This window comes from Micromesistius poutassou (assembly GCF_964030765.1).
Source record: "Micromesistius poutassou genome assembly, chromosome: 16".
In the NCBI taxonomy this organism is placed as follows: domain Eukaryota; kingdom Metazoa; phylum Chordata; class Actinopteri; order Gadiformes; family Gadidae; genus Micromesistius; species Micromesistius poutassou.
Window position 1 is genome coordinate 7,968,710 of NC_140286.1, and position 16,453 is coordinate 7,985,162.

The 16,453-nt window shown below is 49.1% G+C and overlaps 1 protein-coding gene across 1 annotated transcript in view; it reads left to right on the forward strand.

The window, feature by feature from the left end:
• mtcl1 (microtubule crosslinking factor 1) overlaps nt 1-16,453 on the forward strand; it is a gene marked incomplete at its 5' end in the record, with an annotated part of 46,931 nt that overhangs the window by 7,275 nt on the left and 23,203 nt on the right. Inside the window, 2 exons of the mRNA XM_084481476.1 lie at nt 14,331-14,390; nt 14,607-16,025. Coding sequence (XP_084337602.1) covers nt 14,331-14,390; nt 14,607-16,025 — 1,479 coding nt within the window. The remainder of the gene's footprint in view (nt 1-14,330; nt 14,391-14,606; nt 16,026-16,453) is intronic.

A 16,453-nucleotide genomic window follows, 5' to 3' on the forward strand; every position in this document is an offset into this window, starting at 1 on the left:
GAGGAAAAAGTAATCCAGTGGATTTGCTCCCAAAGTGAAAAAAAGCCCTAAGCATGAAACCCTGAGCATGAATGTTTATTCTGCCCAGGATTGAAAATCAGGGAACCTGGGCAAAAATCCCTCTCCTTTAAATCACGGTTATAGTTATCTGTAGGCAATATCTCAGGTGTAGCATGGAATGTGCTGTAACATTGAGGGAAATCAGTTGATAAAACAAAAGAGGAATCCAAAGGACTCATTGTCCCATCATGCCCCTCTGTTCTGCTGTGCCTTATCCTAATGCAGAACCATGATGAAACAGACGAGTAAGGAGGAACAGTCATTCAAACTCCCATAAGAGGTTTGCCAGCATGGCCCTGCTCTATCCAAAGGGATTTTCAGTTCTATTTATGGGCTGGATGACGGTGTCCGAGCAGGCTAGAGTGTAGGGCCGGGTCTTTCATGCGAAGGTCAGAGAGGGAAATACCTTGAGCTTGTTCCAAAATGTGGGGCAGCCTTTCGAGGGTCAAATTGGTCATAATGGTTTCATGGGCGGTTTTTGTTGTCCAAAAAACACTGGCTCTTTCTGAAGCTGCTTCTGGTTCTTTCAAATATCGGCAAGGTATTAAATCCACAGGCAAGTTTTCTGGCCATGCATCTGAATTATAAGTGATAAAAGGAAGTATCCATCAATCTTCTTAATGGGACACATTTTCCCCCTCCACAATAATTGTATTCGCTCCGCCTAGGTATTAGGATGTTATTTCGGATGACTAAATTGTGGACTGAGCTTTTCCAAAACACAATTGACTGCTTCAGTTTAATGGCTTCACGTTTTGGCAATGTTTGGTTGCCAAGAGCTATGAGAAGGCAATAGGGTGACTCCATGGCGGTCCCTCCTCTCCAGGCGCTGTGTGGCTGTTGATAGTCTGGGCATATGGAGAGCGTGAGCAGGGCTTGTGAGTCATGGAGATTTGTCACCAAGATACTGTTCCAGCATAGCGACCAGAACAGCTAGAGTAGAGATGTTATGTTAATCCACTCGAGTCCTGCTTTGGATTTGTGACTATTAACAGACTATAGTTTCAGGTCCATTTTCTTTTTACATTTAGTGGTAATTTCTAAAACTCTAAGTGGTTTAGCTTTTCATTTTTTGTATTTTTTTTTAATCACACCCTAATCCTACTTTTGTCGTAGCCTCACATAATCCAAAAAAAATGCACTTATTTTTTAAACTATGTCAGTACAGACAAACTCCATGTTCAAGATTCACTCCTACCTTCTTTCACTCTAGTATGAGACAAGGGTAATACATGTCTTTCTCAAGTATTATTCTGCCTCAGCCAAGCATTTCGGAGACGCACTCTGTTATCTTCAACCAAAAAAAATTTTTTTTGAGTGGATTGTGTCATTTCATTACAAGAGAACATCAGCACATTAGGGGGAGAGACGTAGTGGGGACACTTCCATCTCTCCAGGGAAGTCACAATGTATTGGATGTTCTAGTGGACTTGGCGATGGAGACAACCTAACAACACTATCTGGTATTCTCATTCAGACACGTCGACATCACACTTTTTATTCCACCTCTCTGAGTCATCACTCCTTCTCCCTTTCAACTGTTGAGTTATCTTTCTGAAAGAAATTGTACTTTTTCTGCAGGATACAGAGCGTGTATTGTACACACTTTGACTACACAAACGGTAACTAACGTAAATGGTATTAAATATGATCAACCTTAGTTGATGATGCTGTGTCACGTCTATTGCTTCTGTATGTAGGTTTGAAGTCTTATTTTCATAGCAAGGTCGACCAGGCAGACCTTATTATGGTGAAGACCTTTTGATTGATTGATTGAAAACTTTATTGAACAACAATTAAAAAAAGTGTTCAAAAGGATTTAAAAACACAATAAAGCCCAAAGGCTTGTTTCCATTGTGGTCCTTAAGGTGGAGAAACAACACAAAGGACTAAAACATGGAGGAAAAACACACAGCACATGGACTGCAACATTGAGGAAAAAAAAGGGGGATAAAATAAATAAAACACGGGATAAGTTCTCAGACAGACAAGCAGCCACCCAGACAGTACAATATTCCTAGTACTTGGTACAGGGGACCAACTTATTCTACAGGGACCAACTTATTCTGAAGAGACGGTTGGACGGGCAACAATACCACATAGGAATTGCCTCTTCAGCTTAAGTTTTATTGAATTGCTTTTCTTTGCCGTCAGTGTACTGTACTATGACTGGACTGAACAATGCTCATCAACACACCGTAAAGTAGCATCTTCTCTAATCGGATGACACCAAGTCTTCACTCAGCCATCGCTATGTATTGTCAGTTGGTTGGTGAAGAATATCTCAAAACCTTCATCGATCTCCTCTCCATCCTTTACACTTTTTTTTTAAATCTTGTAAGTATTTTATTTGTTTTATTGTTTCGGTTTCACTGCTATTGGCATTATTAATTGGTTAGATGTTAATAGTCAAGCATCTTCCGATACACTCGAAATGTGCTATATAAATGAAGTTTGACTTGACTTGTCTACACCACCCTTCTGGTAAGGTGTAAAGATGCTATGTTAGCTGCCCCCCCCCCCCTCCATCGTTACCGACGCCACCTGGGTGCAGTTTTGTTATCTTTTAACGACCCTGAGATGGAAGATATCTGAGCCAGTGAGTGTTTCCTTAATGGCCAAATATGTCTGGTCCACCACACCCCCTCCTCGCTCTCTGTTTCTGTCTAGTTTAGGGCCTCTCTCTCTCTCTCTTTCAGTAGTTAACCCGCGACCGCCCACCTCCACCCTGCACCCCCCCCCCCCACACCCCCATCCCCCCCTCCCGCTTTATCGCTCACTTGACACAAAGGACGGGTGTGTGTCGAGGGAGCCATCGTCCTGCTCATTACCGGGGTTATTGTGAACCCGGCGACACTCCGGGGAGGCGGGGGTCCGACCTCATTATCAGCCAGCTGGACGGCGGCTTCACCCCCTCCCATCCAATTCCTCCTCTTCTCCCCCCCCCTCCCACCCCATTCCTACTCCTCTTCCTCCCTTCCCTCCCACCCACCCAATTCATCCTCCTCTCCCCCCTCTCACCCCATCCAATTCATCCTCCTGTCTTCCCCCTCCCACCCACCCGATTCCTCCCCCCCCACCCACCCAATTCCTCCCCCCCCCCCCCCCACCCCACCCCATCCAATTCCTCCTCCTCGTCCCCCTCTGCTCGACCCTACCACGCCGCCCCAGCTGACACCTCCTCTAACGGAGGGAGAGCAGGGCTCGGCCGAGGAGGAACTGGAGGCAACTGTACATCTCGGCTTCATAGGGAGGGAATTGTGTTACTGTTATTTATAGCACCTGCTTGTGTGTTTTTCATTACATTATAGTCACCCTGTAACAGTTGCACTGACTAATGAACTTGGACCGTTGTGAGGGGGAAAGTATAAATCTGGTTTGAGTATTACAAACTAGGACGGCCTTAAATATGCTAGGCTAATTAGCTTCCATCGCCTGCTAGACGGCAGTCGGCCACTGATGAGGACTTGATTGGAGCTTGGCGGGCGTTTCAACGGGGCAGAGTGTGGTCAAATGTATTTTGACCACACTCAAGGACAAGTGTGCTCTTTCCAGTCTTACGCAGAATTGCGAGTTCATTGAACAGACTTGTATTGTCCTCGTTTGAGAACAACCCCTGCGCAAATGGTCAGGGGACAGATACTTACTACATAGACGCTACGCTAATAAATCCAGTGAAATTGTTTTTATCAACATTTCTGAAAACTAATTCAAAGGGAAATTGACCTTTTGTGAAAATTGGCATATTTGTATCTTTTGTAGCAGTTAGCCCTCCTGTTGATGGCCTAAGCATTGGTCTGAATTGTAGTATTAGGGGTCTCTCTCCCTCCCCCCTCCCTCCCTTTCTCTCCTTCCAGTAACTCCAGTAATGCAGTTATTTCCATTACTTTATATGTCTGGGACTTGATGGGATTTGTTCTGGCAGGAACGGTATGCTAAAGGTAATATCTGTTTATCCTGCGTTGTGATTCGTCAGCACTATTTCTGTCATGGGGGGGGGGGGGGGGGGGGCGCTGGGATGAGGCTGACTGTCATCGGTCTTATCTCCATCCTCTCCATGTCGTCATATGAGTGCCTTCTCCTCCTCTTGGCTCTCATTCAGCCCACATTACGCATTGTTGGCTTCCTGCCAAGCAAACCCGTCGTCCCAGAATCCTTTGCCAACCTGCTCTGGGATTTTAGCAGGCAGACGAGGTGGTAACTCCAATTCCTGCTTCCTCGTCACGTTGTTCCTCCTCTTCCTTTCCTACTCCCTCCTTTCCTTCCTTTTTCCTCCTTTTCTTCCTCCTTTCCTTCCTTCTCTCTCCTTCCTCTTTCCACCTTTCCTACTCCTCGCTCCTTCCTCTTTCCTCCTTTCCTTCCTCTTTCCTCCTTTCCTTCCTCCTCTCTCCTTCCTTGTTCCTCCCTTCCTTCCTTCTCTTTCCTCCTCTCCTTCCTTCTCTCTCTCCTTTCTCGTTCTTCCTTTCCTTCTTCCTCTCTCCTTCCTCTTTCCTCCTTTCCTCCCTCCTCTCCTCTCCTCTGAGCTGTCCGTGGCGTCGTGTCATTTATAGCTAGCCGTTAGCACTGCCAGCGGTTCATGAAAGCAAACACGATGTGCCTGACGTTTATAGCTGTGCGTCAGTATCAGTAGGACGCGAAGCAAGTCCTCCTCCTGACACGTGTGTGTGTGTGTGTGTGTGTGTGTGTGTGTGTGTGTGTGTGTGTGTGTGTGTGTGTGTGTGTGTGTGTGTGTGTGTGTGTGTGTGTGTGTGTGTGTGTGTGTGTGTGTGTGTGTGGCACCGCAGACGGTGAGACGTCCCTCGAAGCTCGTCTAGTCTAGACAGGAGGCAGTAGAGTGAGCAGGACCTCTCAGAAGCGTGCCGGAGATTCAAATCACACCCTGGGGTGCGGACCAGCAGAGAGGGGGTCATCCTCTCTGATGACTTCCCCCTGGGAGGCGTGGTCGGGCTCAGCTGGAGAGTGGGGGGGGGGGGGGATCTGTGTCTCCGTGGTGTTACAGCAAGGTGCATGATTTGGATGCTCATGCACGTCTCTCTCCTGCGGGCCTGTCGGGAGGTGCCTGTTGTTATACCGACCTTGTGGTCCTCTTGGTTCCCTCGGCAGAGGAAATGACAGGAAGTGTATTTAAGGAAAGGGATTGGATGGTATTATCGACCACACTGCCACAGCGGAATGGCTGTATAGGGTTTCTGGAACCAGCAACCTTTTCGGAGCGAGCTTATTGGTTGGTCATTACGATACATTATGTATTGCACATCTATGCCACGAAAAGAGAGCACATGCTCCTCATAAACACAGTGTTGGTGCATGGAATGTGGGTGTTATTGGAAGGATTGTGAGGAAGGGGGAGGAAAACCTTCTTTAGTTGGACATTTCCACGTGAAACTCTTCGATTTCCCGGTCCCTAGCCATCTGTCAGAGCGCAGGCCGGTGATGGACCCTCCTTCCGGGCAGCGGTCGTTACTTACACACAAAAGAAGCTCAGGGTTGGTTGATTTCTACTTGGTTTAGCTAATGGACCAGTCAGTTATTGACTTGAAGCCAGTGAAGCTACACCCTGTCCATGCACAGTCGCTAGGACCAGACACATTTCTCACCATGCCAACGAAACGGCAACAATTGAGTGTGTTGTACACTTCAGGATTCATAATTCAACTTTGTTTTATTATCATGTCTGTCTGTTTGTCTGTCTGTGTCGGCCCGTCCCTCCGTCCCTCCCTCTCTTCAGCTCTTTTTTTCCTCTTGATCCCTCTCTCTCTCTACATCACTCTTTCTCTCAGTGTAGAGTCCTGCCGATTCAGCATAATGTGGAGGCATTCGGGAATGGGTTGCCAGCAAGTTAATGTCTCACACATGCACACACACTCATGCTACTAGAATAGCATTGTGCTATTAGAATCTTGCATATTGGTGTATGGGTTTGCACTGTTAAATAAATGAATGAATGAATGAATAAATATAAAAGACAAAGACATAGATGGTATTACTATTGTGCCCTACCGTGTTTGATCAAATAAAGTTTTGTTCAATCAAAGACGATGGGTCCATGTAGATGCACATAGCTCATTGTTTTTTGTTGTCATAAAATGCTGAAAACCCTGGTGCAGCGATGACTCTCGCTGATTGTGTAGTTTGTGCTTCCTAAAAGTCTGATAGACCTTGAGACCTTCGCTGTGATGAATGTGAGTGTACAGTGATTCTGTAGTGACTGCGTAACCCGCTTGGCTACGTAGTCAAATAGACTCCCGGCATGAAATAAGCTTGAAGGAAATCAAAAGATTGAAAATACCTGAGATCGCAATGGATTTGATGGAACATATTTTTTGGGACATTAGAAGAGAGTATTAGATGTAAACTAGGATTTCCATAACGTTTGTCCATAACGTAGCTTGTGATTGTGAGTGAGAATTCAAGAGATTTTAAAGGCGGAATGGTTTCTTTTCTTTTCGAGACCCATAGTTCTCTGACTCTTAGCTGTGTGTTTTAGCATGGTGCCAGCTGGCCTCAGCGTTGCAGCACACTGGTGCTGCTGCCCTGGATGGAAGGCTTCTCACCTGGGAGCCAGGAAGAGGGACCGCGGGCTAGTCCCACCACCGGTGATTTGTAAATGGAAGCCCCCCCAGTCACCCAGTCAATATTTTGTGGCGCTGCACTTTAGGGCATGCATGGTTTCTGTCCCTGCCACTGGTCCAACAGGGAGGATGTGTGTGTGCAGACATAATTCTTACCCCCATTGCACTTTGACTGGCCTATGTGCACGTACCCATGCATTCATTCATATGTGCAGTGATTTACTGACACATGCGCTTAAAAAATTTTTGTGTGCACACACAGACGATATGCGAAGAAACACACGCAAGATACTACGTTCTTATCGGGTGTGTGCGGTCACCTTTTGCACCCTTGCTGCTCTGTGCTCATGTTTTGCTACAATCTATCAATTTGGTCTCAAAAAAGCCAACATAACTTTATTTCCTATCATAAGCATAGAAGAAGAAAATGATTGATCTTCTTGTTTGAAGCAATTGGTGTTCATTTTACAATTTCCCCTAGAGACATTCCCTGAAGCTTGGCTAATCTGTTCTCAGCAGCGTTTGTTGTGTATAATCATGGCCTCAACACACACTACACTGATCGGCAACATCGAGATAATAGTGATGATTTAGTGCAAAAGCCCTACCCATCTGCGCCGTACCCTTTGACACTAGCATATCGTGAAGATCTCACCTCTGGGAGATGATGTATGGCCGCTATACAGGACCAGCCTGGATCGCTTTAGCTACCAGTGCTTATTCCTTCAAGACGCGATGTGTTTTTGTGTTTTCCTTCTCTCCAGTCCATGTGTTGCTATAGGTCTTGTATACCTCAGGAGACATCCCAGAATAGCTTAAAGTGCTAAACAAGCAGCAGTGCAGACGGCTCATTTAGCACACCTTGCTTAGACCACGTGCTTAGTGACGGTCGATGCTACGGACGGGTCTGTCGTGAGATCCGGGAAGAGACCTGTTTTAGAGAACTTAACTTACTGTATTGATGAACGTTTCCATGGAAAACATAGCACGGCCATCAGTGTGGACTTTAAGTGTATATATAATTGTACATCATCTATATTTTATAGTCCACGCAAAAGAAAATAAATGGTTACAGCAGCGACAGAACATCACCATCACTATTGGCACAACGCGTTGTCTTTAAGTTGATAAGATGTTGTACTCCGTTGTCACCATGACCCTTGTTTCAGCAACTAACAAAAAACTAACACAGCATAGGATTCTTTGTCCAAACACTGGCGTGGCAACACTGACATGACCCCGTGGGTTCCCTACTGCTGGACTGCAGATGGATTGATTGTGTCACTGAGAACATCCCAGCCGGGCATCTCCTTTAAAGCCTGCAGACAGGCGGTCAATATGTCCAGTGTTCCCAGCCTCTGCAGGTGCTGCTGCTGAGGGGGGGGGGGGGGGGGGGGGTGACGTGGCACTGCCTGATGCCTCTGGATGGCTGAAGACGGCCAGCCGCACAGTCACCAGCTGGAGACCGTTTACGAGAAAAAAAGTCCCATCCGACAGGGAGAGGCTGACATTGCAGTGACCTCCAAGCGTTGCATATAGCTTGTTTTACCTCTGCACAGCACACACAGCACATGCGCGTGCGCACACAGCACAATAATTGGATCAGTTTGGATTGGTTTAGGCAAATTGTTTGAAGAAGCGCCCCACGCTATAGTTTAATTATGTGTGCCGTTTTCCCACTCTGCAATTTTGAATCCCCCTAAAAACGGTGTGCTAGTGCTGTCTCTGATTGGCCCATCGCAGCAGCAGCACTACATCAAGGTACAGCAAAACTAATGAATGGCGTGTTCGCCCGCTGTAGGCGCTGCCCGGCAGAGATGGATGGCCTGTACGTCGATATGCGCACCGTACCACACAAGGCACTCACAATCCACTCTCCCTTCTGCAGCGGCAGCCCTGGTCTCTTGCCTGAGAGAAGCCCAGAGATGCCATCATGCCTGGACGGGGGTGGTGGGGAGGACACTCTCTTATTCAATCGCGTGGACTTAAGAATTAATTATCAAAATGGATTACGGCTCAGATTTGACACTTTATTCATGCAGATCTCTGTAATGGGATGGGGCTTGATGCGTTTGCTATTAACTAGCCTACTAATCCTCTTTGAGCCTGTGCGTTGGTCAAAAATATTTATTGATGTTGGGGGCGGGGGGGTTGGGGCAATGCGGTATGTGTGTCGGTAGGGTGTGGCTGGAGATAACTGATCTTTGTGTGCACTCACTTCCTACCGCGTACAAGCACACACGCAGGCAAGAAACGTGCACACACACACAGACACACTCGCACTGACACGCACACGCACACTCTCCCTGTTACGGCCAGCAGACGCCACACTTTCCAGGCGCTGTGCCTCTGAAAAATAACAGAAATAATCCTAAATAGGCCAAGCTGTTGCATACAGATGCTTCCCCAAATACACTGTGTTCCAATTTGGTCTTGTTGTTCGCTGCATACCCACCTACCAGATAATTGAGTCGGGTCCCAGTGTAGCCGCTTAGGATGCAGCCAGGTTCAACCCTATAGTGGAACACTGTCCCCTGGAGCTCACTGTACAGCTGATCAAAGCTTCCCAGGAGGCCTGGGTTTGCAGGCATGGATCCTCGGATCCTCGGATCAACGAAAGGCCGGCTCACAGAAACAGAGCGGGCGCACGCACACACGCACAGGCAGAGTGATCCTCAATTACTTTGGAGACATTTAAGCAGGCGTGAAAGACGTGCAATGGCCGGAGTCTCACATACCTCCTGTATATCACAAGCATCGCCAGGCTTCACCTGGTGTTCTTCGCTCTATTGCACGCACACACGCACAAGCACTTACACATGCAAACCTGTCTTGTCCCTAACACATTTCATGCATGCATCATGAAACTACTGATATATGGCCTCTCCACACAACCATATGCATTTGCAAGTGCATGGCTTGCACACATTTCGTACGCACGTGCCTTCAGCGGGACACTCAGAAGACCCAGCCAGCCAGGCTAGGGCCAGCCAGCCAGCTGGTGTGCTGGCTAGCTGCTGCAGGGAGGCTGCTGTCCCCTGGGCCTTCAGACAGACAGCCAGCCAGGCGGGAGCTGGGGGGGGGGCGGGGATGGGCAATGGGAGGATTAGCAGCCAATGACCCGCTGGGAGTGAACGGAGAAGGCACTGCTCTCATACACGCACACACTTTTCCTCTCCTCCTCTCAAGTCTTGCACACATCCACTGTGGAAGACGTCATCTGAAATGAAGTGGGAGACTAAGTGTGTGTGTGTGTGTCGGAGTATATACATCATGTACTGACATAATATGGCGTCTTGGTTTCAGTGATCCTGCTCTATATTTTGGATCAGAGAAACACTCACTACTTGAGCCACTTTGGAGGTGGTATGAGTCTGTGACTGTGACATATCTCTAGTGAATGTGTGAACTGACTCCTTAGCAGATACGATAGTTTATTCAGTGTTTGGTCTCTAGTTAGACCTAGCCATGTTTCGGATGAATCCCAAAATAAATAAACTAAAACACATTTCGGATACATTTTTTCACACTCTCCCAGATCCAAACAACCAGTATTAAAAGAATATATCAGCAGATTAATTCCAGATGAGAAAGGAAAAAAATAATAAATTAGGCTTGGATTGTGAAAGGTTCTGTTTTAGGTATCTGTATCTAATAATTGCTATGTATAATAATGTCAATCACTCAATAATAATATTCATATACCGGTAATGCCTTTCAGGGCCCCCATGGCACTGTACACAGGAAACGATACAAACAAACAAACAAACAAACTAATATAGGAATCATTCCTTTGGCTCAGGGACAGGTACTGCATGGCCGCAGCATGTATTACCCTCTATATTCCCTCTCCCACTGCGTGCGTCGTGCTTGTATGCAGCAAGGCGCGCTTATGCGTTTGTGAGGAGCTTTGTGGGGGAAGTGGTCCTAATCCGCCGTCTCCCTGGGGAGATGAGATCTGTCGCCGCGGCCGGGAGTTACACCATGTCTGGTGGTTCCCCTCCCCGTCCTGGATTAGCACACTCGCTCTGAGCGGTGCGGAGGCAGGCTGGAACCACACTGGTCAGGAGGAGATTGGGTCGAGGGAGGGCCACGGTAAAGGGCTGCGATTGTCCCACACAACCACTTTCACTGCGATCCCTGTTCCGGCTTGAAATGATATTTGTAAATGATTGATTGATTTTTCTCTTCTCTTCTTTTACACAAGACTCTTTTCACAGCGGTGTCATCGTAGTACAAATGCAGGTGTTGCTTATAACACTAACTTTGGGTCTGCTCCTGTGATGTACCATGGCGGACTGTAACTAAGGTTATAAGCAACACCTATGTTTGTCCTAAGAGGACTCTGTGAAAAAGGGCAATTGTATTCTACCCAAATTCATTTGTTGGAGTAGGGAGCGGTAGGTATTGGGTTAATCTCCTCACTATCCACCTTATTCCAGGCTAAACAATGCGCGCCGCCATGACGACCAGTCTGATTTCCCATTTCCGGTTAGAAGCGAGAATACGTAGCTGGTAGTACTTTAGTGAGAGGATGAGTTTGGTGTGTAGCCACCGTCGACTTGCCATTTTAACCTAATGTAATATATAAATTTTAAAACGATTGTCGTAGCCTTCAAGATATGCACTAGCGGTGCAGATGTGCTAGCCGCTATGTAAACAGCACTCGACCGGAAATGGAAAACCGGCAGGCCACTATGAATCATGGGAAATAGAACAGTCACGGAATAAGGTGGATAAGCGTAATAATGACTTCATGTACATGAAGCTTATATAGTCTGTTTATTTTTAAGTTACATGTTTCAGAGTTGCACGTTTTGTATAAACGTTTATATCTAGGGTATAGCTACTTCTTGATTTGCCTAGTGTAATCAGAAGCACGTCATTGTACAACGGCGTACTGTATTATGTTATCAGCATCCCATACCAAGCATATACAGTTCTGCTCAAGTTGAGGTACATAAGTCTGACTTTTGACTCCGAGCTGGTTCATGCTTTTGAGAAGGAAGCCTGTTATTAAGTGAACTACACATGCTCACAAACACTTCTGCTCTCTATTGCTCTCCCTCTCTCTCTCACGCACACCTGCATACTCATACTCACACACACACTCACACACACACTTGATGCCTTATTTCCATCAAGGCATCTGTGACTGTGTGACAGATGGTTTAGTGCAGGGTCTCCTTTAACCGAAGTAACACGATCTTACCTATTCGAGGCACAGGGGCCACTCAAGAAAGACTCCATTGGCAAATGCTCACTGTGGCAGGCAGGGTACTCCCTCCGATTACACCGACACAGGAGTGGAGTCTTGTTCACAACAAGGAGGAGACATTACAGCAGGGAGATGAAAATCAGGAGTGACAGGCAGACGACCCCCCCCCGATGGCACATGTTGAGCCTTTTAAAGCGCTTTTTTATTCAAGGACAAGACGATTTAGAGAGAGATTTGTGGAACGTATTGTAACTGCAACTGCACCAAATGCCTTATTTAGCATCAGAGTTCCTTCTGGGACACCGCAGATTTTGTGTGTAAATTCGATGACAATTCGCCCAAAATGCTCTTCCTTTTGTTTGTGCCAAATGTGGGCACACACTGTGACTGTGTGGATACACGTGAGTTGGTCGGGAAGCATACCGTACGATCGTGTCTTTCCGCTGTGCAGGACCCAAATACAGAAGCCGCTTTACCATGGCATGATATGAAAGGGTTCTTTCTGTTTTGTACTCAAAGCTGTTTTTCTCTTTTTCTATGTACGCGCTCGTAGAGAACCGATGCTTTGTGCTTGTGCTCCCGCTGAGTGTTGACACTTATGTTTCTAAGGAGGGTTCTCCTGGTCCGTGGAAAGAGGGGAGCCTGCCAGAGAGTGACTCAAGGTCCAGCCCGGCTCCGGGCAGAATAGGCTCACCTCACCCTCTCTCTCTCTCTCTCTCGCTCTTTTCCATCTGTCCCTGCCATGAATGATTCAAACAGGCCCACGGGCCGGTTAAGTTTGGCAGAGCAGTCTCCGTGCTGAAGAGCTCGCCTTTTTGACCTTTTCATTTGGTTACTCTTTAAGTGAGCATTTTCTACGTTATCTTCCAAATCTGCAGAGAAAGTACTAACCGTACCCAGATCAGAGCCAAGACTTAAATTGAGGTGTTTTCATCTAAATTTGGGTTCTGGCAAATTGAGTGGGAGTTGAGGTTGAGCAGAATGGCAGACCAGACACTTACCACTTACCAGTTACCACTTACCTCACTAAATGAATGATGGAAATATGAGAGGGTGATCATGTGTGTGTGTGTGTGTGTGCACACCAGATATTTTTCCATCGCCTTGGGAGCGTCCGGCGTGGACCTTTCGTACCTCGCCACCGGAGCGGCAATCTGTTTGTGGGAAAACAACAATATGCCCCCTGACTGAAACGCTCCGCGCCCCTCGCTAATGGAGCGAAGGCCTCCCACCGATCTCCGTCTGTCCCGCTCCCTCCAATCCCCCCTTTTCCGCACCTCCCTTCTCCTTCCCCCTGCCCCCTCACGGCCTGCTCTCTCTCCCCTCGTCCGTCGCTAACCTTCCCTCCCTCTGCCACTGCCTCCGGGTAGTGGATTTGCATTCCCTGATCGACAAAAAAACAAAAAAAGAACAGGAAGGATTTTATGAGTCGGGAAAGCTGTGAGCGACCGTGCCAGATACCGCTTATTTTTGATCCGGGCTTTGCGTGCAGCGGCCGTGTGTTGGAGAGCGGACGGATTTCCCCTCTCCGTCTGGCGGGGGGTGGGGGGGGGGGGGGTCGGTGGGGTTGTTGGAAGGGAGGGGCGGCGGTCACACTGCTGTGTGTCGCTGACTCTGAGCCGGGCCAAGATCTGTCTGTCACATGGAGCGCTGGAATACACTGCACTACAACGCACATTGTCCCACTCAACTCAAACCTCCCCCCCTGCCCCAAAGTGACACCCAAACCCCTGTCCCAGGGTTGATCCCGTCTCGCCTCGAGTTTCTTCTGGGACACGAGTGCAAATTCAAGTGACACCCACTGGAATTACGCGTGCGGTTCATCCGCCCTGTGTCGTGTTTCTGCCTCGGGCCCTCGGATTTACATCGGGTCCAGATGTAAGCTTTTGATACGGGCTATTAGGGTTGACCCACGTGTGCGTGAGTCAGATCATAATTATGTAATGGGATCTCCCCGGTTTGATTTAAATACTTCTTTATTAGATTGTTAAGATTGTTAAGGCAAACAGATGGGGAGAAAAAATGTGATTAGATGCTTCAGGATTTCTGGGGCTGTGCCAAAAAGTCCAAATCATGCTTGTCAGCCATCCCAGTCTTCGAAAAATGGGGAGAGATATTATCTTGTTGATCGAAAGTCAATGGAAGTTAAGTTGGCCACCTACAATTATTAATCATCATATTTTTTTGGCATACGTAGTTGAGTCATAATAGTTTTTTAGACTTCGATTGCAGTATATGTGGTGTGATGTATTGCCGAGGAAACATATGTTTGAACACACAAATCCTCACACGACATCCAAAGAGCCCTTCTGAGTACACTCCATTTACAGTCCATGTACAGTCCATTTCAGCCTTTGTGATTCTCTATTTATCATCTGCTCCACAGTCCACGGTCCGCTCAATAATGACCCATCGAATGGCTAGTGTTTGTGTTTCTGCATGAATACTCCAACTCCTCCAATCTCTTTGATTCTTCACAGACGGCATTACGACGGAGAGGCAGCAGGGAATCATTCAAAGACAAGAAATCTATGAGTCAGGTGAGAGATTCCCATCAATTTGCTCCCCTCTACTCTCATCTTCCCCCCCCACCCCCACCCTTCAGCTTGATAAATCATGTGTAAGCCTTAATTTGTGACCCTGTGCATTCCTTATCTTTTTCCAAACCCCCTGGTCCTCTCTCTCTCACTTCCTTTGCTTCCTCCCCGTCTCTCTCACGTGTCATCCCCCCCCCCGCCCCCCGTCCCCCGCACCAGGAGGACAGTGCTGACCTTCGCTGCCAGCTGCAGTTCGCCAAGGAGGAGTCCACGCTGATGAGGAAGAAGATGGCCAAGCTGGGCCGCGAGAAGGACGAGCTGGAGCAGGAGCTGCAGAAGTACAAGTCGGTGTACGGCGATGTGGACAGCCCCCTGCCCCTGGCCGAGTGCTCGGGTGGCGGCCCCCACAGCACCCGCGAAGCGGAGCTGCGGCTGCGCCTCAAGCTGGTGGAGGAGGAGGCCAACATCCTGGGCCGGAAGATCGTGGAGCTGGAGGTGGAGAACCGCAGCCTGCGGGCGGAGAACGAGGACATCCGCTGCCAGTACGAGCGGGACTGCTTCGGCCGCGAGCCCTTCTCCAGCATGCCCTCGTCGCCCTACGGCGGCGACGCCCTGGAGTCGGCCAACGAGCTGCGGCGCCACCTGCAGTTCGTGGAGGAGGAGGCGGAGCTGCTGCGGCGCTCCATCTCGGAGATCGAGGACCACAACAAGCAGCTGACCTCGGAGCTCAACCGCTTCAAGTTCGGCCCCGCCACTGGCCCCGGCAGTGGCGGCGGCGGCGGTGGTGCCACGGCGATCGGGGAGGACATCGTTGGCGGCGGCGGCGAGGGGGGGTCGTACCGGCCCAGCAACGGGAACGGCAGTCTGGTGATGATGGAGGAACTGAAGGCGGCGCGCATGCAGATCAACGAGCTGAGCGGCAAGGTGATGAAGCTGCAGTACGAGAACCGCGTGCTGATGTCCAACGTGCAGCGCTGTGACCTGGCCGCCCACCTGGGCATGCGCACGGGCAGCCCCCGGGACAGCGACGCCGAGAGCGACGCGGGCCGGCGGGAAACCGCCGAGGACGAGGAGGCGGGGCGACTCCTCCTCCTGCAGCCCAAGAGGGAGGGGCCCGTCGGCGGTGAGAGCGACTCGGAGGACCTCTTCGAGAAGACGGGGACCACCTCGGGGTTCGGCAGCATCAAGCCCTCGGAGGGCAGCGAGCTCAGCGCCGTGGAGCTGGCAGCCCGGAGGCGGGAGGACCGCGAGTCGCTGTCCAACGTGAAGCGGGAGGCGGACCGGCTGGGGAAGACGGTGGACCGCCTGATCACCGACACGGACAGCCTGGTCTTCGAAGGGAGGCTCCTAGTGACGGCCGGCGACTCGCCGGACTGCAGCGCGCCGTCGGGGGGGGGCCCCAAGCCGGACCCCCAGGTCCTGGACACCATCAACACGCGCATGAAGGCCTTCCGCACCGAGCTGCACATCTTCATGGAGAAGGTGGACCACTTGGGGGAGGGCATGAGGGACCGGACGGACGACCTGTCGCCCATGCCCAACCTCACCGAGTCCAGCAGCTTCCTGTCCACGGTCACCTCCATGTCCCGCGATTCGCCCATCGGCACCTTGGGGCGGGACCTGGCCTCGGACTTCCAGGTAAGTGCCATTGATGCCCACCTGGGATTGGTTGTCCAGGCGCCATTCTTTTCATATGCTTGGATCCCTCGCAACATTTAGACCTCCTCCCCTTTTCTCTCGCTGCTTTCACTTGCAAAAAACAAACAAATGGAAAGCAAGAAAGAATGCCCTCGTCGCCCCGTATCACATAAACAAGTGAAGTTGCCTTTCCCACAAGCGTTGCTGAAAAAGACTGCTGCTTAGAATGCGCTGTAGTAGTGATTAGAATATCAACCCCCCAAACCATTGCACTTGGTTATTAACGTATTATCGTCTACATTTTATCAGCCACACACAGATTACAATTGGTGCCAGAATAGTTTAATACAGTGGCATAGAAAACATGACTTGAGGTTGAACTAAGGATTAAATAAGTAAATTGTCAAATTGAGCTAGCCTATGAATTG